The following is a 21,698-nucleotide window of genomic DNA, read 5'->3' as shown; positions in this document are numbered from 1 at the left end:
GTTTGCCATACATAAACCTTTTTATTTGATTTTATGTGGGAATGGGTTTCGGGTGTGGACTGGCATATGGGTGATAATATTAAGTTTAAGTTAGGATAAAGTGGAAAACTTGATAAATGTATCGCTTCAGTTTTAGAAGTACTTCGCTTATCAACCGATGAACTATTCTGATAGCCCACTAGACTGATGCAAAATTTGAAATGTTTGCTCCACAGTGTTCGAACGGTTTCAATTTGGTTACGGATTAGCCTTTCAAAATTTGAAGTAATTTAGTAAGAAACTGACTTGGCACAAACCATTTGAAGTTTATATGGAAATTTACTATGGGAAAACCAAATTTTGTATTCATATCTATCTAATAATTAATTCTATAACTCTGCTGCAAAAATTTATAGCTGTACTTGTAGTAAATTTTTACAGTTACAACTTTGTTGAAAACCACTTTTCGATCAAATGTAAGCAACAAAAGTTATTAATGATTCAAGTCACTATTGTCTTATGATTATGCTCAATCAACTGCTCAGCAGGCAACATTGGTGTTTCTGGCGCGTACAATAGAGCTAAAACATCATGGCTACTATGTCACACTGCAGAATACAGAGTTGCCCACAAAACATTTACTTGATCATGCCATAAGATTATCAATCTCTTAAACAATTAATAAGTATTTAATATGACGTTTGACTGAAAAACAATATTGGGCAAAGTTGTAGATGAGAAATTTTTCCATAAGAATAGCTATAGATTTTTTTAACGGTGCAATATGGAAGAAGGATAGAAGACTACGAAGAAAAAGTTTGGTTTCCCCATAGTAATTTCCATATAAACTTCAAATGGTTTGTGCCCAGTCAGTTTCTTACCAACTCAGTTCAAACCTTAGGAGGCTAATCTAGACCCGATTTGGAACCGCCTGAGCACTGTGGAGCGAAAATGTCCAATTTTGCTTCAGTCTTATGGTCCACATTACTGTGAAAGCACCGTGAGTTGGGAGAGTCCAATATGGGACAGCTTGATGTTTATAAAGTATTATCAGTTAAAACTGTATTTTTGAGCTTTATCTCTATATTATCTTTGGTGTTTCCTAGCAGATAATCATGTTTGTGTTCGTTGATTCAATAGAATTGAGCTGTCCATAGTTGGACGTTGTTGAACTTGTGGTACTTGCACAACATTTTACAGCGCGTTTTCAAATCCACCACATGAACGAGCTGTCACTGTTATAGACGGTCATAGTTGTAGACCTTTTAATGTGCTGCCCTGGTGTATCCAAGAGTTGATGATGAGTTTTTGATATATCAATCTATAGAATCTGGAATTCACATTGTTGTTCATACCTTCGAACCATAATCCCGATCGGGAAAAAAAATCAATAGCGATCTATGGGGATCTGTAGCACATCTTCTGGGTTTTGTTCCACTTAAATTGGTCCATCCATCTCTGCGAAAATTAAGTAAGCTACACTCATACATACATACATACATACATGGGTTACAAATGGTGAGTTGACAACCTAGCTCTGGTTCTCACAAGTTCCTACCTCACACCTCCCCGTGGTGTAGCCTGCTCAATGTTGTCCTTCTGACAATAGCAAAGTGAGGGGGTGCGACGCGAACACTGGCGCGGTAACCATAACACGGCGATAGAGGAAATGCTTCGTCAACCCGCAGGAGTGCCAACCGGCACATTAGGATCGACGCCAGTAAGATCCTTATTACGGCATACTGGACACGGCATGGAACTATGGACACAACACGGCACAATGGACTGGATACCACGCTACAGGGCTGACAGTCGTGCTATTCTGCTCCCTATGTAAAGAAGGGTGACACCTTCTTGGAATGGCGAGTGGGCTAATAGTGCGGCTGCTCCCGTCCCGGTAAAACCTTGGCAGGCCTCCAGATACGTTCAAAACTCGTCACCAATTGGTGATTGGTGAGTAGTAGGCTCCCATGAAGGACCGTGTCAACCCTAGCATGGCTCCCTGCTTGCATAGATAACCATGGGATCACGATAGGAGACTTCACACAACGAGTGGAGATAGCGGCCCGGAGGGGAGACCCATCAGAATGGAGAAAATCGGAGAAAAAAAAAAACAATAAAGACGAAAATGAAAAAAAACCAGATAGACGCCAGATAGTGAAAACGGAGGAGCGAACGAGTTCGCAAGAAGCGGAAAGTTGCAGAGATCACCAGCGTCAAACCAGGTGACCACAGCGAGTTCCAGTAGTAGCATACCCCAAGTGGAACAGCATGGATCCCAAGGAGAGCAGCTAGGTGCGGTGCCATGCCAAATATTCACACCGAAATCCAGCAGTGGCAAACAGCAAGAATCGCAGCTTGGGAGAACCAAAATGACGGAGGTTAGGAGGAAGATCGAAGAACTCTATGTGTTCGTGAAGGATAAGAACAACATACGCAAGGAGGTCAAGCTACGAGCGACGGTCATCAAATCCGGCATAGCTGTGGCAGATCAGGAACTGCAAGAATGGAGAAGAAGAGCCGAAGCGGCCGAAAAGGCTCTGCTTGAGGCCAAGGAGAATGCAATGCTGGGTAAAGCGCAGGAGACGCCGAAGGGACCAACGAACCCACGTCCGGAAAAAGATAGGGAAACGCCAGGAGACGAAAAGGACCCCAAAAAAACACAAGGACGACGAATACGGGGACAAGGAGCAAGAAGATGGAGAAGACAGTGATCGGCGTGAAGTCGAAAACCAGAAGGAGAAGAGGAAAAAACTGAAGGAAGAGGAACAAAGGAAGAAGGAACAGAAGAAGAATGAGGAGAAGGAAAATAAGAATGAAGAGGAAGATAAGAAGAAGAAGAAGAAGAAGACGGAAGAGAGGAAGAAGGAACTCAAAAAGAAGGAAAACCCCAGGCATCGTAGGGAGAGAAGTAAGAGCGACGCTCTGGTTATCGAGGCGAAAGACAAAACGACATACGCAGCACTCCTCCGGAAAGTGAGAGAGGATCCGGAGTTGAAGCAACTAGGCGAGAAAGTGGTGAGAACCAGGCGCACCCAGAAAGGCAAGATGCTCCTCGGGCTGAAGAAGGACCCGTCGGTGAGGAGTTCAGCCTTCAAGAAACTCGTCGAAAAATCTCTTGGTGAGGACGCGAACGTAAGAGCCTTATCGCAGGAGTCAGTAGTCGAGTACAAGGATCTGGACGAGATCACAACGGAAGACGAGGTACGATGTGCGCTGAAGGTGCAATGCAATCTGGGAGATGTGCCTATGACAATCCGGTTGAGGAAGGCGTACGGTGGTACACAAACGGCGTCGATACGACTTGCGACGGACGCAGCTAACGAGTTGCTGAAGACAGGACGAGTCAAGGTTGGATGGTCAGTATGCCCCATGAAAGCTATCCCTCGGGCTACCAAGCAAATAGAGAGATGCTTTAAGTGCATGAACTTTGGTCACCAGGCTAGAAACTGCAAAGGCCCTGATAGATCGGAGCTGTGCAGGAAGTTCGGAGAGAAGGGGCACGTTGCTAAAGACTGTATGAAGCAACCGAGGTGCATGCTCTACAGAAAGGAGGACGGAAACGGTCATATGACGGGAAGTTTCAGGTGCCCAGCTTACAAAAAGGCGATAGCGGGCCAATAGTAATAGAGATAACCCAAATAAATCTCAATCATTGTGCACAGCAACTGTTGTGGCAGTCGACAACGGAAACAAAGTGCGACGTTGCAATGATTGCGGAGCCGTATCGAGTCCCTTCCGATAACGATAACTGGGTGGCCGATAGAGCAGGGATGGCGGCAATACAAGTTATGGGCAGGTATCCCATACAAGAAGTGGTGACGAGGTCTTACGAAGGTTTTGTGATCGCCAAAATTAATTAAACCTTCGTATGTAGTTGCTATGCACCCCCGAGATGGACAATGGAGTAGTTTCACCAGATGCTAGATGGACTCACGGGGGAGCTCACCGGACGGAGACCAATCGTCATTGGAGGAGATTTCAATGCTTGGGCAGTGGCCTGGGGAAGCAGATATACCAACGCAAGAGGGTTTAGCCTGCTGGAAGCTCTGGAAAAGTTGGACGTCAGTCTGGCCAACGAAGGAACCATCAGCACCTTCCGCAAAGATGGTAGGGAATCCATTATCGACGTCACTTTCTGCAGTCCATCGTTAGTGGCAAGTATGAAGAGTGTATGAGGAGTACACTCATAGTGACCATCAGGCGATTAGGTACAGCTTTGGGCAAGGGATACCTACGGCAATGTGGAAAACGAAAGTAAGCAAGCGGAGGTGGAAGACGAAGGCATTCGACAAGGATATTTTTGTAGAAGCTCTCCGGGTAGACTGCAGTGTCCCAGACCAAAGCGCGGATGAGTTGACCGAATCGTTAGCGAGGGCATGCGACACAACCATGCCGAGGAAATCGGAGCCAAGAAACAGACGGCGCCCAGCTTACTGGTGGAACGAGGCACTTAGCACCCTCCACGCTAGTTGTCTCCGAACCAGAAGGCGCGTTCAGCGGGCAAGAACTGATGCAGACAGAGCAAAGCAAATGGTGGTGTTTCGAGCAGCCAAGGCCGCTCTTAAACGGGAGATAGAGCTGAGCAAGTCAAACTGCTTCAAGGAGCTGTGCCGAAACGCTGATGACTACCACTGGGGTGACGCATACCGAGTCGCGATGGCGAAAATTAGAGGTCCAACGACACCCGTTGAAATGTGCCCAGACAAGCTGAAAGTCATCGTGGAGGGACTTTTCCCGGAGCACGACCAAATGACCTGGCCACCTACACCGTACGGCGAGGCAGACAACACCGAAGGAAGACAAGTCTCCAACGAGGAACTCGTAGCAGTGGCGAAAGGGCTGACGACGAAGAAAGCTCCCGGTCCGGATGAAATCCCCAACGTGGCGTTGAAGGCGGCGATCCAGGCGTTCCCGGACATGTTCAGGATAGTGCTGCAGAAGTGTCTGGATGAAGGTCACTTCCCGGACCGATGAAAGATACAGAACCTAGTGCTGCTGCCGAAGCCTGGAAAACCGCCGGGGGATCCAACATCTTATAGGCCTATATGCTTGCTGGATACAGTCGGAAAGCTATTGGCACGGTTTCCAACTGGATGCAAGGAGCGAAGCTGCAGATAGCCCACCACAAAATGGAAGTGATATTGGTCAGTAACTCTAAAACCGTCCAGCGGGCAGAAATTACCGTCGGGGAGAACGCCATAGCATCAAAGCGCGTGCTGAAGTATCTTGGAGTGATACTCGATGATCGGCTAAACTTCAATAACCACGTCGACTACGCATGTGAGAAGGCGGCGAAGGCCATCAATGCGATAGCTAGAATCATGCCGAACAACTCTGGACCAAGCAGCAGCAAGAGGCGTCTTCTGGCTAGTGTATCGTCGTCAATACTGAGGTATGGAGGTCCCGCCTGGGATGCAGCGCTGAAAACGAAGAAGAACCAAAGAAAATTGAACAGTACGTTCCGCCTCATGGCCATGCGTGTCGTGAGTGCGTACAGAACAATTTCGACGGAAGCAGTATGCGTTATCGCCGGTATGATACCCATCGTCATCACTTTGGCGGAGGACACCAAGTGCTACATGCGAAGAGAAACCAGAGGAGTACGGACATTTGCGAGAACGGAGTCGATGGCTAAGTGGCAGCAGGAGTGTGACGCAGAGGAGAACGGTAGATTTACACACAGGCTAATACCGATTCTTTCAACCTGGAGAAGTCAACTTTCACTTGACGCAGTTCCTGTCTGGTCATGGCTGCTTCAGGAAGTACCTGCATCGCTTCGGACACGCAACGTCACCCCTCTGTCCGGAGTGTGGCAAAGTGGACGAAACGCCGGAACACGTAGTTTTGGACTGCCCAAGATTTGAGGCAGTGCGAGTGCGGGAAATGTCGTCAGTGAAATGTGCCGGGATGAGAGGACGTGGAGCGTCGTCAGCAGGGCAGTGACGCAAAATAGCTGAGCTAAAGAGAAGTGCTTGCGCACAGCCCCCTCCCCCCCCCCCCGGCGAAATACACTAGGGGAGTTCCGGGGAGGGGGGGCTAGAGGCGAGTAAGGTTTTAGTGGAGTCCCACACTGTGCCCGAAGGAGAACACACACGCAACACAGTGACAGGCCGGGATTTCGGTACACCTTGGTGTACGAGAAAGGCAAAAAGGTTGGTATCAGTAAATTTTGTTATATTTAGCCAAGATTTTATCTCCCAGGTGAGTAATTATTTTGCAAAATGTAATGAATATGTTGTTTGGTATATTTTATTTCAAAACTGTGTTTGTAAAATCGTTACTAAAGTTTTAGTGATTAGCGCCAATTCATCATACTTGGCTTCGTACTCAGTACTCTCCATTTCTCGATGATCTTTATTTCGATATTTCTTCCTATCTGAATCGTTTCAGCAACCCTGATCATCAACACTTTTTGAGCACGAAGTGTTTAGAATCGTTTTAATAAGCTTATTAATTGCTCTTTTGACTGTCGATTTTCCCATATTTAGGTGCTGGTGAGTTGAATCTCTCACTAAGTTGTGCTCGTTCCCCGGCTGCTGACATGCAAAAGGACCAGTACTAAGTAGCTAACGGATTTCCACACTACATGGCATATAAGATCGACTCAAATATAGGTTTAAATTACTAAAACTCTAGGAAACGTAGTTTACTTGTAGACTGAGTAAAATTTTCTGAGCCTTTGTAAACCACCCAATCCATTTTTGGCCCTTCATGCAGCGACGTGTTGATGACAATCAGAGGTTGCTTAATCAAGACAAAAAGACAAGAGAGCCCACTGCTATCGGACTTAGTTTCCGTGCTAAAATGGGTGGTAAACCACTATCATGCTTCATGCATGCTCATGCACTTCTATTCAATTTTCAACCTGCCGTACTGTAACGGATCTATCTATCTACCCTCTTCAGACCTTTCTCTAGCTAATAAATTATCACACTAAAGCTTCATGTTAGATATAATTTCCAACGAACTTTGAAAATCAAAGTAACATAAAAACACTTTGAATGTAAAATTATTGTGTGGCTGAGTTAGAGGAAGGGGGAGCAGTGGCAAACGTCATTTTCAATAGCAACACTATTGAGCTACTTAGAAGAAATATTACGCATACAGCTATGGTTAATTAATTTTCTTATCACCAACTAAGTGCAACAGTCCTCTACCGGTATCGCCGACATCCAATAATGTCACAATCATTCCGTTCCGATCCGATCCAATCTACTCAAAGTCTCCCAAGAAGGTACCTATTTCCCCACCACCGCACCATCGCGGTCGTCAGGAGTGGCAATCAACGTTGTAACCGGAGACAGTTCACCCTCAGCTGCTGCTCTCAAGCCACTTATACGTCTGAGGGAGATGTTGGAACGCGAGCGATGATTCTTCGCTTTATCGTTATTACTATTACCTCATAGGTACCTCTCTCTCTCTTACTCTTCCCATCCACCGTCGCCGGCGTCGGTCGTCGACAAGGATGATGATAAGGTCTTCATTTTCAATGTCCCACTGTCACAGCTTATGGTTTTCTTTTACACACCGAAGCTTCGTAATGTCATCGTCGTCGTCGTCGTCGTCGGTGGAAAATGCGTTCCGCGAGATGGTTAATATAGAGATGATTATGACATGATAGTCCGGTTGGCCGGGTTAAATTGTACACAGTGTGGGATGGTGGGTAATAGAGAAGATTGAACCCCGGTTGCAACAGGGGAAATCATTGTGAGGATATTGCTTAAGTGGAAGGAATCATCTTCTGATAGCGGAACAAGTGGATACGGAAAACCATTCCAATCATCTTTCGAAGAAGCATAAATTCGGTTCTCCCCACGTGCATAAAAGCACAGTACCTTCCATCAAATAATAATCAAAAGTTTACCGGACCAAGAACAAAACTTTCCATCATGAACGAGCAATAAAAGCCAGCAACTGAATCCTTCGCCCTGTGCTCCGGAGATCGACCCCCACGAGAACAACCTCATCCCCACACGAACTGCATCCAAAGTTCGAAACCCACAAGTGAGGAGCTTCGAAACAAAAAAAGAATTGTAAAATTTATGAAAGTCATCTTGTTTGTGACCGGCATTCCAGTTTTATGTCTTTACCAGCAGCATTTCTTCCATTTTCTCCCGCAATACGATGGCCTTAAGCTACGCTCCACGCAGAGTGGTGGCCTAACGAAAAAATAACAACGGAAGCAATGATGCCCGACACACCATTGTTTCTCGCACCCACTTTGGAGCAACAGACATACACACACTCATACACATTCCCGGCAAAAAAAGAAAACCCACGCTCTTGGTTGAACTTTGACTCCGGGAATGGATTCCAAGTTTTCCGCACAAATTGTGTAAAAATTGTCTTTGTTTACATTTCTTTCGCCTATCGCGGAAGCGCCAAGTCTGGTTCTGGGCCAGGGTCAGGCGATATCATCGAGATTTTTTGCGGACTGGGTGATGGATAAGAAATGATCGCAACACAAAAAAAGGGGGGAGGGAGAGTTTCCGGTGAAAAAAATAAAAAAAATAAAATAAAAGTTACTGCACAATAACGTTCGGTGACATAGAGAACACATTGAAAAACGACGACTTGGGGGACTTGGGGGATTTGGGGAGCCAAGAAAGCATGAAAGCAGCCAGCAGCGGATTGCTTCCTCCTTCTGAGAGTAAGTTATTCTTATCGCAACTTTCGGCCGTTGTTGTTGGTTGTAAAAAAATAATAATATGAAAAACGCCTTGATGTGAATTACAACTAAATGTAGAGAATTGGAGGAGAAAGGAAAAAGCTTAAAAAAAAGCGATGGGAAAACTTTTTAACGAAGCACAAATTTTTCCGTTTTTTTGCGTCCATTTGTTCGGTGAACAGTAATAAGCGAGGACAGAAAGTGAACGCGGTTGAATCCTTCCGGAAGGAATTGCTTTGGCAGTCACGTCGTTTTCGTCACCGTGGTCGTGGGGTTGCAAACAAAAAAGAAACGGAAGAGTTATTGTCATAAATCGTTATTAGATGACGATCTCCGCCAACAATCGCAATTCTGGAGAGGGATTGAAACTTTTTCTTTGAACTGTAGCTAATGATTTTCTTTAACTTCTGTGATCTGTTTTGAGTACGGGATTTTGCGTACTTTCGTCAGGCTAAGAAGCTTGCGTGATGGGAATTTTGACGTAGGAGTAAGTCTTTCGGCAACATATTGGGGGTGCAATTTGAAAAATCCAAAATCGACCGCATTAAGAAAAGTGGTTAGGTTTTGACTACATATAACTCTATTAATAGTGGAAGGATTTTAATTTGAAACAAGCCAATCGATTAGAAATTTTTCTAAAAATCTGCTGAAACGATCACTTTATTAACTTTCAGTAGGTCACTATTGAAAATTACACAAATGTCCAACTGTTGCAATGGTGATCAAAATTATCGCCGATTGCCTTCAAGAAGTGCTTTCCCTAACACAGATTTCAAAATCGAATTCCATCCGGTCTCGCCGAACGGTGCTTATTCAATCACCGTGTGTGGTGGTGTCCGGTCGGTCGTCATCAACAGCAGCATCAGCAGTGCTTTCGGCGCGTGGCGTTGAACATTGTTCTCCGGTACACAACGAAAGGCTGCCCGTAAGCAGCGAGCTGCAGCCAACGTTGCCAGGTTATTTTCAGAAAAATCTGAACCAGTTAAAATATAAAATCTGGATAAATCTGGAATGCTCCAAAAATCCTGTTTTTAACATAATGCTATTGAAATCAAAGTGATGTGCCAATCTCCTGTAAAAATCGGTCATCTGAAATTTATTCAAAGTACCCAAATGTTAATGAATCTCATTTAAAAAAAATATATAAAGCAAACTTCTTAGCATTGCTAAAATCATACAAAAGTTAAGAAAAGTATTGACACAGTATACCCAAAAAGTTTAAATATCCATTACGCAGCATTTCAAAATTGGGTTAAATTATTTTTTAAAATACCGCAGAAATATTTGAATGATTCTGAAGCAGCAAAGAGTCAAACAACATTGATGGGATGATTTTTTTTTTAACTAATAGTCGATTAAGTCCTTACTATTTGATGCAGTACCAGAATATGTCTTAAAGATTTTTTTTCCTTGATTTGTTTTCCGTGCTGAGCTCCCACACCTGGACCCTAGCTATCGACCCATCAACTCATGAACCGGAGACCAACGGCTTTTTTCCCCTTCCGAAGGAAGGCATGATCAGAGATATTATGCCTCAGAACATCCCGGCGGCACCGACTGGGATTGATCCCAGGCCTGCTGGAGTGAGAGGTAATCATGCTTACCACTACACCACCGCCGTCTTAAAGATTTTATTAGTTCTAAATAATTTTAATATTACCCTGAGGTTGATCAGACTTGCAATTTAATTCTTGACATCATACAACTCACAACACCCGGTAGACCGGTAGGCAATTTTATTTTAAGCTAAAATTCTCCTGGCTGAAGTGAGAATCAAAGCCTAACATCGTTGTACTCACACACCTAAACTACGGGTAACTCCACATGACCATTACAAATAATTTTATGCCAAAGAATAAATTTATTATATCACTAAAATTTTAAATTTTTGAAGTCTCAGGATCTTGGAATGATTCTTAATTCTGGAACTTTTATTTTTCTTGGGTTCCAGATCTTGAACTTTTTTGTTAGTCTGAATTTACTTGGAACTCTTCACAGGATATCTTCGTCCTTTTACAGAGTTCAATTTGAACCATCCTAGAATTCCATCATACTTCTTTTCTGGATTCCCCTAAACTAATCTTGATAATATCCAACCGTTAACAGTAACATTCTAAGAGTGCTTAGCATTATCTATTGTAATCCATTATAAATCGCACTCTGATTTCACAATTCCCTCAAACTGGTAATAATGTCCAAGAATTGGCATAATTTTCTCTAAATGTTTCTCTATGAAATTCCCTTAGAATATTCTTAATAATTTCCTTGGTACACTCTTCAGAATGACCGTCACATTTTTCTCAGACTTATCCTTTGAACTGTTTTCCAGGGAAGGTTAGAAATGTTTTGAAATCGTCTTCAGTATTTGCCTCTTCAGTACTTTGCCAAAATGGCCTTGACAGCAGTGATGGGCAAAACACCGGTACAGCACCGGTACGGTTTTCTAAAGCATAACCAATGTGTTGATCTGTTGTACCGAGTGTATGGTGCTGCTGTCGGTTCGGTTTGGTAGTTGCAAGTAACACCGCACCGTGTTCACCAGTTCGCTGCACACGGTGCGGTTCTGATTTTCCAGTACCGGTGTTCTGTGTTCACAAGGATGATGATTTGAATTCAAGAACCGATCCGGTACTGTTGTGTGTTTATGTGCATGGTGCGCATTATTCAGAATTGCCAGTGATGGCAGATAACTAAACAGAAATTGTATTTGATGAATAATATTATGCAGTGTCAAGTCGAAATAGCGGTTTTTGAATACATAAAAACTATGAATTCAAATGATGTATTACGCAATGTGGGTATTTCCAGAATCGGTGTAACGTGGAGATCGGAAATCGTCAACCAACGTACGCCACCTTGAAATCCAAGATAGCAGCTTCCGGTTATAGAAAAAAAATTAAACACCTGTCAAATACCTTTCAAAATGGGTATTTTCAGAATCAGGGTGACGTCTTGAGACCGGAAATCAATGTCTGCTGCCATTTTGAAATCCAAGATGGCGATTTCCGGTTGTATTAAAACTGGGAAATAATGCCAAATATCATTCAATATGGGTATTTTTGGAATCAGGGTGGCGTCTTGAGACCGGAAATCAATGTCTGCTGCCATTTTGAAATCCAAGATGGCGGCTTCCGGTTGTATTAAAACTGGGAAATAATGCCAAATATCCTTCAATATGGGTATTTTTGAAATCAGGATGACGTTTAAATACCGGAAATCAATATCTGACACTATTTTGAAATCCAAGATGGCGGCTTCCGGTTATATAAAAACATTAAAAGCTGGGAAATAATGCCAAATATAATTCAATATGGGTATTTTTGGAATCAGGATGACGCATATATACCGGAAATCAATGTCTGACGCCATTTTTAAATCCAAGATGGTGGCTTCTGGTTAGATTAAAACTGGGAAATAATGCCAAATATCTTTCACTATGCGTATTTTTGAAATCAGGATGACGTATATATACCGGAAATCAATGTCTCACGCCATTTTTAAATCCAAGATGGCGGCTTCCCTTTATAGAAAAACTGGGAAATAATGCCAAATATCCTTCAATATTGGTATTTTTGAAATCTGGATGACGTATAAATACCAGAAATCAAGGTCTGACGCCATTTTAAAATCAAAGATGGTGGCTTCCGGTTATAGAAAAACTGGGAAATAATGCCAAATATCCTTCAATATGGGTATTTTTGAAATCAGGATGACGTATGTATACCGGAAATCAATATCTGACGCCATTTTGAAATCCAATATGGCGGCTTCCGGTTTTAGAAAAACTGAGAAATAATGCCAAATATCCTTCACTATGGGTATTTTTGGAATCAGGATGACGTATACATACCCGAAATCAATGTCTGACGCCATTTTGAAATCCAAGATGGCGGCTTCCAGTTGTAGAAAAACTGGGAAATAATGCCAAATATCCTTCAATATGGGTATTTTTGGAATCGGGATGACGTATAAAGACCGGAAATCAATGTCAGAGCCCTCTTGAAATGCAAGATGGTGGCTTCTGGTTGTAGGAAAACTGGGTAATACTAGCAAATACCCTTCAATATGGGTATTTTCGGAATGGGGAAGACTTATACAGACCGGATATCAATGGCAGACGCCATCTTGAAATCCAATATGGCAGCTTCTGGTTGTAAAAAACTGAGAAATACTGTCAAATACCCTTCAATATAGTTATTTTTGGAATTGGGATGACGTCTAGAGACCGGAAATCAATTTCAGACGCCATATTAAAATCCAATATGGCGGCTTCCGGTTGCACAAAAACTAGGAAATTCTGTGAAATGCCCTTCAATATGGGTTTTTTTCGGAATCGGTGTGACGTATAGAGACCGGAAATGGATTTCCGAAGCAATCCTGAAATCCAAGATGGCTGCTCCTGGTTGCAGAAAAACTGGGAAAATCTGTCAAATATCCTTCAGGACGGGTATTTTTAGGGAACGACGTAGAGACCGGAAATATAGAAAGTTGTATTATTGGAATTGGAACGACGTAGAGACCGGAAGTATAGGGAAATACTGTCCAACATCCTTTGACATGGGTATTTTCGGAATAAGAGTGTTATATTGACTTAAAGTTCTCTACTTGTGGATGTATTGTTGATTTTCGTCTTTATTAGTGATCAAATATTAGTGGTAAAATATCTTTTATCGTCGATCTTATCTCATTACTCTAGTTTAAAAGATTAGCATTCAATTTCACAAACAACACGTTAGCCAGGTTGACGTCGGTAAATCTCAATCGCCTGTCAGTTAAAATTACACTTAGGGTACTGAACGCCCTTTCGACCGACACCTGCGTGCAAGACAGTACTCCGAACAGGTTATGTTTAGAATAGGCATGTTTGATAGCAAATATGTAATCATCAATATGGGTATTTTAGGAATCAGGATGATGTCTAGAGACCGGAAGTTTATATCGGACACCATTTTGAATCCTAGATGGCAGCTTGCAATTTACTAAAAATTGGGAAATATTGTTAAATACCCATCATTTTTGGTATTTTTTGAATCGGGATGATATCCAGAAGCTAAAATGGATGGTGGCTTCCGTATTGATAAAAATTGGGAAATATTCTACAATATGGGTATTTTCGGGGGTGACCGGTAGATGCCGAAAATCGATGTCCGACGCAATTTTGGAACCCAAGTTGGAAGCCATTGGTTTCAAAATGTGTCAAATACCCTACAATATAGGTATTTTTGGATAAGCGTTTAGATTTTTTACCGAGAAATTTCTGTTTGTTAGCGAAGACCTCAGCAAAATTCCTCAATCTCGGCAAGTTTTCACTGAGATCCAGCAAAATAAAATGCTGAACTACTCGATGGTGCTAATATCGTCAAACAAATCTAAGTGTGTAGGAGACGACATATAGAGGCTGAAAATCGATGTCCAACATCTTAATGAATTCCAAGATGGCAAGCATTGGCTTTCAAAAACTTGTGAAATACCTTACAATATGGGTATTATCACCTCGGAAATGACGCGTGTAGGCCGAATATCGATGTACAACGCCATTTTTGAATGCAAGATGGTGACCACCTGTTTTAGAAAAAGTGTAAAATATTCAAAGTGTTTTTTATGTTACTTCATACGCGAAGTTAACGATTTTCAGAGTTGGTTGGAAATGCTAACATGAAGCATTAGTGTGATGATTTATTAGCTAGAGAATGATCTTTAGAAGAGTGTAGGTGGATAGTTCCGTTAGAGTACGGCAGTATGAAAATTGAATAGAAGTTGAAAATGAGCGAAGGGCCATTAAAGCGACAGTTTTCAAGATAGACGCACATTTTTGCCTAGCCCGTACGATGTACGCGGGGACTTGAAGTATGTCTCCAAGTCTAAGTAAATCTTAGAACTTGTTGTTAAAGTCCAGCTGTTGGAGTATTTGAATAGCAATTTTTTGTTGATACCAGAACAATCAGGATATCGGTAAGGTCATTCTTGTGAAACTGCGTTGAATTTGGTGTTAGTAAATGAGAAAGACAACTTGGAGCGAAAAGATACGATTTTTGCTGTTTTTTTGGATCTGAAACGCGCTTTTGAAAAAATTTCTAGGCCCTTACTGTTAAGTACAGTCAAGCGCTTTGGAATTACGAGTACTGCATATAAATGGTTTGAAACCTATTTATCTGACAGAACTCAACGGACTGTTTTAAATGATTCTGTTTCCAGTCCCGTGGGGAATAGCCTTGGAGTACCCAAGGTATGTGTATTAGGGCCCCTTTTATTTATTATGTATAATAATGACTTGCGACGTGTTTTACGGTTTTGCGTTGATCTTTTTGCAGATGATACTGTGTTATTCATTGCAGCTAAGGATTTAGAAGTTGCCATCTCACACTTGAATGAAGATTTGCAGTATCTAAGTAGATGGTTGAAGTGTAAACAGTTAAAATTGAATACAAGTAAAACTAAATTTGTGGTAATAGCTCTTACTTTTAATAAACGCAACCAAATATGCCCAATACTATACCAACAATTGATAAATGTATGATGATTCAGCAACCAAAAATTCAGAAACGTATCTCTTTAAATTGGGCTTTTACAACAGTTTTCTAAAATTAAGGAACGTACAGATGTACGCTCAATTTTGAGAAACACTGTATATAGATCGAAAGTCCTAGGATTTTTTTTTCTCAGTGCGTATTTTTTCTGAAAAGTTTCCTACAACTTGGTCTCAAACGACCTTTCGATTAGATGAGCCGTTTTCGTGCTAAGATTTACTGAAAAATATCGAACACGCCAAAAATTAGGCGAGAGTAAAAATGGTCGAACTACAGCACAAAATTGCTTCATTGCCCTTTGCGAACAATTATGCGATGCCTCATGGAATTCTGAGAGGTTCTGTTTTCGCTATACATGTCCACGCCGGAAGAAAAAGCCATTCCACAGTGGAGCCTGGGACCGGAACCTAGCAACATCATAAAAGCACCACTGCAAGTAATTCTCGGTTTTGAATAAAACTACCAGGAACAATTTCACACTTCCTTATGCTGGCATCGAAACCGAAATGCCTTCACTTCATTTGCACTTCATGCCTCTCAGAGGCAGGTGTTCAGCATGATAGCATTTTCCGCATTTTCTCCTTGGTCCGCTGTTGGGAAAAGGAATCGCAATATCCACAGGAAAAATTCTTCCACAGTCCTGTCGGGCTGCAACCGAGCTACATACTTCTCTTTCCGATCGAAAGTGGACGAGTCTTTCTAGATGCAGGGCCCATTTTACAACCAGCACAATGGAGACAAGTGTGTGTCCTCCTGTAAAGAGAGAAGAATGTTCTCCGCCCCAGCTGCTACCGGACGGGTGAATGCTTTATAGCTGTCAGAGTTTACATCAACCCCGAGCTCTTTGTCCTCCTCCCATCCATCCATCGCGGCTGGCTTCTGTTCTGGACATTCTACAAGGAATATGGTTCTGCATCTTCATCAAGAACCAACTAAAGCCAATGGAGAAGTCCCCACTCTCGTTGAGCATCTCTAAAAATAACACAGTATCAAAGAACGTTGGCCCTGGTAGAAGGTTCATTGGTGGCGGCGGCGGCAACGGCGGCACCGAAAGGCGTAGGAAGCGAAAGTCAGTGTTCTACGTTTCCTGTAAACTTGCTTTGTGTAAAAGAAAGGGACTGGAAGTCCGTTGCAGCTCCGGTGCACACAATGAAGGAGCATTAAAAAGAAGGAAAAACTGAAGCCGAAGACAACAAGAATGCAATTGTGAAATGGATGGTTGTCCACTTCGAGTTACTAGAAGCTGTGCTGCATCCCAGCAAAACCTCCCCGTCCTCACAAGAAGACGTATAGCACTTCGGAGGACTTGTGGCAACACTATCATTAAAAGCCTTTCCGGAAAATGATGCATCGCATGAAGCGTCGTCCTCGGTCGTTAATTTGATTCCAAACGAATGACTCAGACGGCTGCCAGATGACACAGACGCCGGATCATTTCAAGCCCTTCTGTTTAATGAACATATCCTTTTGAATGTCGGATTTTCCCCCTAATGACAGAATGAGACGGGTGAAAAAAAACTGCCATAATGAAGGAAAGCCGGCTTTAGCGAGACGCACTCATACATGTGTGTGTGTGTGTGTGTGTGTGTTTTGTGATGCATCAACGTTCACAGATGGATGCAAATCATTCGGGGCTCTGTGACAGATGCCGGGATCATTTGCCGCTTGAGTTTTGCTCGTTCCCTTGAACATTACTTTTTCTAGAGTCCGCTGTCAGTCATTACCAGTCTCTTATCGAAACTGCGGATTAATCTGGATGACATCCCTCCTTTCTGTGTGTGTGTGCACATTAGTGGGTCATTAGAGAAGCTAGGGTGCTTCATTTTGAAAATTTTGTTCGATTCATAGCTCCAAAACATGAACCTGTGCCATACTATTGGTGTATATCGAAGAACGTTTCAACAACCGGTGGAAACTAACGATTTAAAATTGGCCCACTACTTGACTAGCCTATTAATCCCAAGCAAATCGATCAACGTACCCCATTCCAGTCGAAATTCCAGTACTACACTATGTTTGTTTTGATTCGCTATGCAAGTTTAACAGATAAAATGAGGGGTTCGTCGATTTTCCTATGTTTTGAGGGGTGCATCGATCAGCTTGGGACCGAAGATAGTACCAGAGCTGAGCCAAAAAGTTGAGCACGTTTCTTCGGGACCTTCTGCTCTTAGAGTTACCTCTATGCTTTCAATGTCGTGCCAATGATGTGGAATTTGTATGGGAACTACTATTGGAGAATTAAAAAAATAATCATAGGATAATTGAGGGGGTTAGAAGGAAAAGGGTGTAAGTGACTGTGATCGATTTTCTTCATCGAATTTCTCTTCACCGTCTTTCTCTTTTGATAGCCACAGCTTTATAAAAAGATTTTGCGCTATTTCTGCCACATAGTTTCATAAAGGAGGGTCTAATGTAGCATCCAGAATGGCACACAAATCAAGGAATGTGTTTGCAACTGAATTATTAAGGTTCAATTTACTTTGCTGCTTTTTGGAAAATTTCAAAAGCAGTTTTTTCCGACGCATTATTTCAGATTGAAAAAAGCTTGCACTATTCGATTACATTTGATATTTTACACAAAATGACGCGAGCTTTTTGCAATCTAAAATAATGCATCGAAAAAAACTGCTTTTGAATTTTTTTAAAAATGCATCAAAGTAAATTGAACCTTAACGAAAGAGAAAGTCGATGAAGAGAATCGATCAAAGTCACCTACCCCCTAAATTGTATTCCTTATAACGTTGTTTTTCCTTTTAATTCTATTAGCATTGCATCACTTTCACTTTCACTGTTTAATTTAAAAAAAAAAAAAAAAACTGCTGCGTATTTCGTTTACTAGGGTATATGTCCCTAACCTCGGTCTAATTTGAAGGCTTTAATTACATTTTATGTCGTATCTTCTGGAATTATTGAGCTGCCGTCGATATTTCACTGTGAACCTGTAAGCTTTGCTATTCTTATTATTTGGACATTGATTAGGCACGACTGAAAATTGTTTAACCTCGCCATTTTAACATGAAAACATTCCAGTTACGTGGATGTAATGTCGGTCTACTGTACTCAAATGGGGTCTTTAAATGGATGCAACTTCGTTCTATCGAAGATGAACCTCTATCTACAAAGGATCGGCATGTGAAATCGCGCTTCTTTTTCACTTCTTATCATTCATACGTGGATAAAGGATGAAAGGATAAGAAACGATTCACTATGCTTCACGATATTGGACATTTGCTTATGGGGTTAAGCCTAGTATACAGATCGAAGCGAAACGAAAATTGAAACACGCGAAAAATCATGAAATTTTGCTAGCGAAAAAGGTTGTGAAAAAATGTTTGTGGAACATTTTCCAGTTTCCTTTTTTCGCAGTTTACAGTTCATGTGAAACGAAATAGATCTGGGGGAGGTAGCTCATCGATTCTTCCGGTTCGCCTCCTAGCATCGTGCTATAAGGTACCAGGCGATAACCAGGGTAGTTGATCGATAGCTCGATGACGTCATTTCGTTGTCGTCTGCAATGGGAAATTCTCATTGCAGGCGTTGACGATGGGACGTTGTCGAGTTGTTGAATAGCAACTATCGTGATAACTCACCGATTACCTGTCGATCTGCCAAATTTGGAAAGACGTCTGCATTGAATTGTCTCATATAATAATATTCCGCCCACTATATCACAAGAAATTGCGAGTAGTTAAGCATTGGGTACAGGACCAAGTCTCCCCTGGGTGGTGCCAAAAGATGAGCGCATTAGAATCATCAAGTTGCCATAAGGCACGGAATGAGACTATTGCATGGCTGGGTAGTCAAAGTCTTCTATTCGTTAGTCATTTCAGGTGGATTAGAACAGGTTTAGGTTTAGGGTGGGCGTTGGCCAGATTTGGATTTTTCAGATGTAATCCTGGATAGGACCCTGTAATTGAACGTCGCGTGAAAGTGGAACTTAATGAAGGCCTAAGTACTTTTTCGTAGTTTTTAGTTTTCGGATTTGAAAGATCGTCGGTTACAGTGACCTGCTTACTGAGCAGAAAAACGCGGTCCCAGGTCCTTACATATCAAAGAGATTTATGGTAAAATCGCTTGTGTATCGCGTATTTTGCGAAACTCGTTGTTGTCGTTGGTTCCGGGTTTGAATGAATACAAAAAATTTGAGCAACGGTATTATGTGATATGAAGGGCTCGGTGGCCTTAGAGCAACCGTTTTTGCTTACTGAGCAGAACATCATGAGTCTAATCTCAGGCCCATCCACATTCAAGATTTGTCAATCGTTTTATTTGTTAATATGACTACATGGTAATAACAGCAACTCAGTGATTAAAAAGGTGCTCGTCTGCCTAGTGGCAAACGTTTTTGCTTACTGAGCAGAAGACCGTGGGTTTAGTCCCAAGCTCCTTCGCGTTATATGATCGTTAGGACATCAATTCAGCTTATCGTTTACCAAAACGAACCCTGCTGCAAACCCAACCCTCTTATCCAACATCCCAGTGATTCCTCGTGGAAGTGCAGAGGTGTTCTCGGCTTCCATCAAAGCGAGTGTCATGTCAACACAATCCTTCCCATTCCTTTCTTGACCTGTGTTCGGGCGCGGCCGGCGCTGGTATTGCCTAATTTAAGATCACCAGTTTTTACACATTGAGGATGATTGCTAGTCCCAAGCATCGTCTATTGGTTCTCTGTGTAATTACAGCTGATCTGGCAGTAACAGAGTAGCAACCGTGGGCGGTCAATCAAGCTCAAGCTCATGTGAAACGAAATAGATCAGTTTACACCTCCGGTAAAGTGAAAATGTGACAGATACGCTCTCCCGAAACGTCAACTTTTCGCTTAGCTGCTGTTCTTTTTGCGAGCGCTGCATGCGCGAAAAAAATAAACTTAAGCGAAAAAGATGCGATCCACAACCACAACATTAGATTTCGCTGGATCGTATCTGTTTACAGTTCAAAGCGAAGTGAAAAATTTGCCACTTGCGTTTTTCACGCAGGTGAAAAATTTAGTATTTTGTATAAGGTTTTCGCTTCGCTTTGATCTCTATACAGGCCTTTAGGAGTGAACAGTTGCAGAGTCATCGTCAGCGCAAATGGATAAGATGTCGTCTCTTTATAAATTCAGGCTCTTTAGTTTCATCAATATCAAAACAAAGTTATCAAATAAAGTTTGTAGGCTATCATTAGGAACAAGCATCAAAATCAACATCACATATTAAACATGATTGCTGCAGAAGTTGATTGCGGTGGTTTTTTGCAAAGCGATATTCCACTTTAACTTCGCAAAAATAACGGATGCTATGTACAAGGAAATTAACGGAATCCTGCTATTTTCTGAATGTATAAAGCATGTCGCGACATCATGGGGAACGCCCGAGACACATCAAAATCTCAATTCTAGATGCTCAAAAAATCTCACACTAGCGAATAAATCTTCGAAAAATCTTCTTTAATTTCTCGCATCTACTTGCATCGCACATCATCTTTTTTGCAGGAAATCTTCAAAATCGTGATAAATCTTCTTTCTATCTACTCAGCGTACGCAAAGCTAGTCACAGCAAAACACAATATTTCCTGCATCGTAGATAGAGTCGTCCCCCTCAGAAACGCCAGCTTCAAAAATTTGCTAACGTCCATGAATGCAACAACTATGGATCTGAACGCAGTCTACCTAAAAGTTGACGATGAACTGAAGACGGAGACAAAGGACAGCTTGATCGCTGGACTGCGGCTGGAGATCCAAGAGGGTTTCAACTTCCTTTCTCCGGCGATCTTACTACCTCCACATCACTCCTTTAATGTTGGCACTCAATTGACACCGAAGAGAACACGCGACGAAGACCCCGTACTTCCCGAACAGCTATCAAAAATAATTCGTGCACCGGTTTGTCACCTAATTGAGCAGTTCAGGTCAAGATTTTTATCATACCATACCAAAATATCATCGGTAGCTTCGGAAGCGATCATCTAGAGCCTAGCCTCATGGTATTAAGTTCCGTGAATTCGAGACTCGAAGCTGAATACGAAGAATGAATCTCTTCCTCTTTCCGTGAGTTCATCTTCCGAATCGAAGACGAGGTTAAAGCGAATTCCTCTTCTTTTCGGCGCTTTTTCAAAAGCAGGAAAGTCACTCAATCGTTCCCATCGGAAAAAATCGGACGACATAGTGGCTAAGTCACGTACGACATAGTGAGTAAGTCAGTGATCCCCTGACAGTTATCCACCCTGACCTTTGTATCTTTCAAGGTAGGTGTCAGTCAGGACTTGAAGCTCAAGGCAATAGGCCCTTTCACCTGGCCGCAGGGTATTGAGTTCCGCGAACTAGAGAATAACGGCTCAAGTGCGTGACATTTTTGGAAACCCACGCTGAACGCCGATCCGGGTCCATCAGTCGTTCGTCATGCAATCTCCCACTTTCCTGTGTCCAGCTCCCCATCTAACTCTACTATACACCGCATCCAGTTCTGCTAACACCAAGTAGAGTAACCGTTCCGTTAAGCCTCTACTATCATAACGTTGGAGGGATGCATACCAAGACTAAG

General features: G+C 42.3%; 2 protein-coding genes across 2 annotated transcripts in view; one reads left to right on the top strand and one right to left on the bottom strand.

Moving 5' to 3' along the window:
* Positions 1–21,698, bottom strand: part of mmd (mind-meld) — a 1,436,357-nt gene that overhangs the window by 1,231,010 nt on the left and 183,649 nt on the right. The gene's annotated exons all lie outside the window — the stretch shown is intronic.
* The window catches only part of LOC135705240 (uncharacterized), a 41,383-nt gene continuing 22,036 nt past the window's right edge, over positions 2,352–21,698 (top strand). Inside the window, exons 1-2 of the mRNA XM_065226851.1 lie at positions 2,352–2,550; positions 2,606–3,338. Of these exons, the coding sequence (XP_065082923.1) occupies positions 2,352–2,550; positions 2,606–3,338 (932 nt within the window). The remainder of the gene's footprint in view (positions 2,551–2,605; positions 3,339–21,698) is intronic.

The sequence above is a fragment of the Ochlerotatus camptorhynchus genome, unplaced genomic scaffold (genome assembly GCF_037179485.1).
Source record: "Ochlerotatus camptorhynchus isolate MF236.1 unplaced genomic scaffold, CSIRO-AGI_Acam_v1.1 ptg000262l, whole genome shotgun sequence".
Classification (NCBI taxonomy): Eukaryota; Metazoa; Arthropoda; class Insecta; order Diptera; family Culicidae; genus Ochlerotatus; species Ochlerotatus camptorhynchus.
The sequence above is the reverse complement of the archived record's forward strand: the minus strand, read 5'-3'. Positions and strand labels throughout refer to the sequence as shown.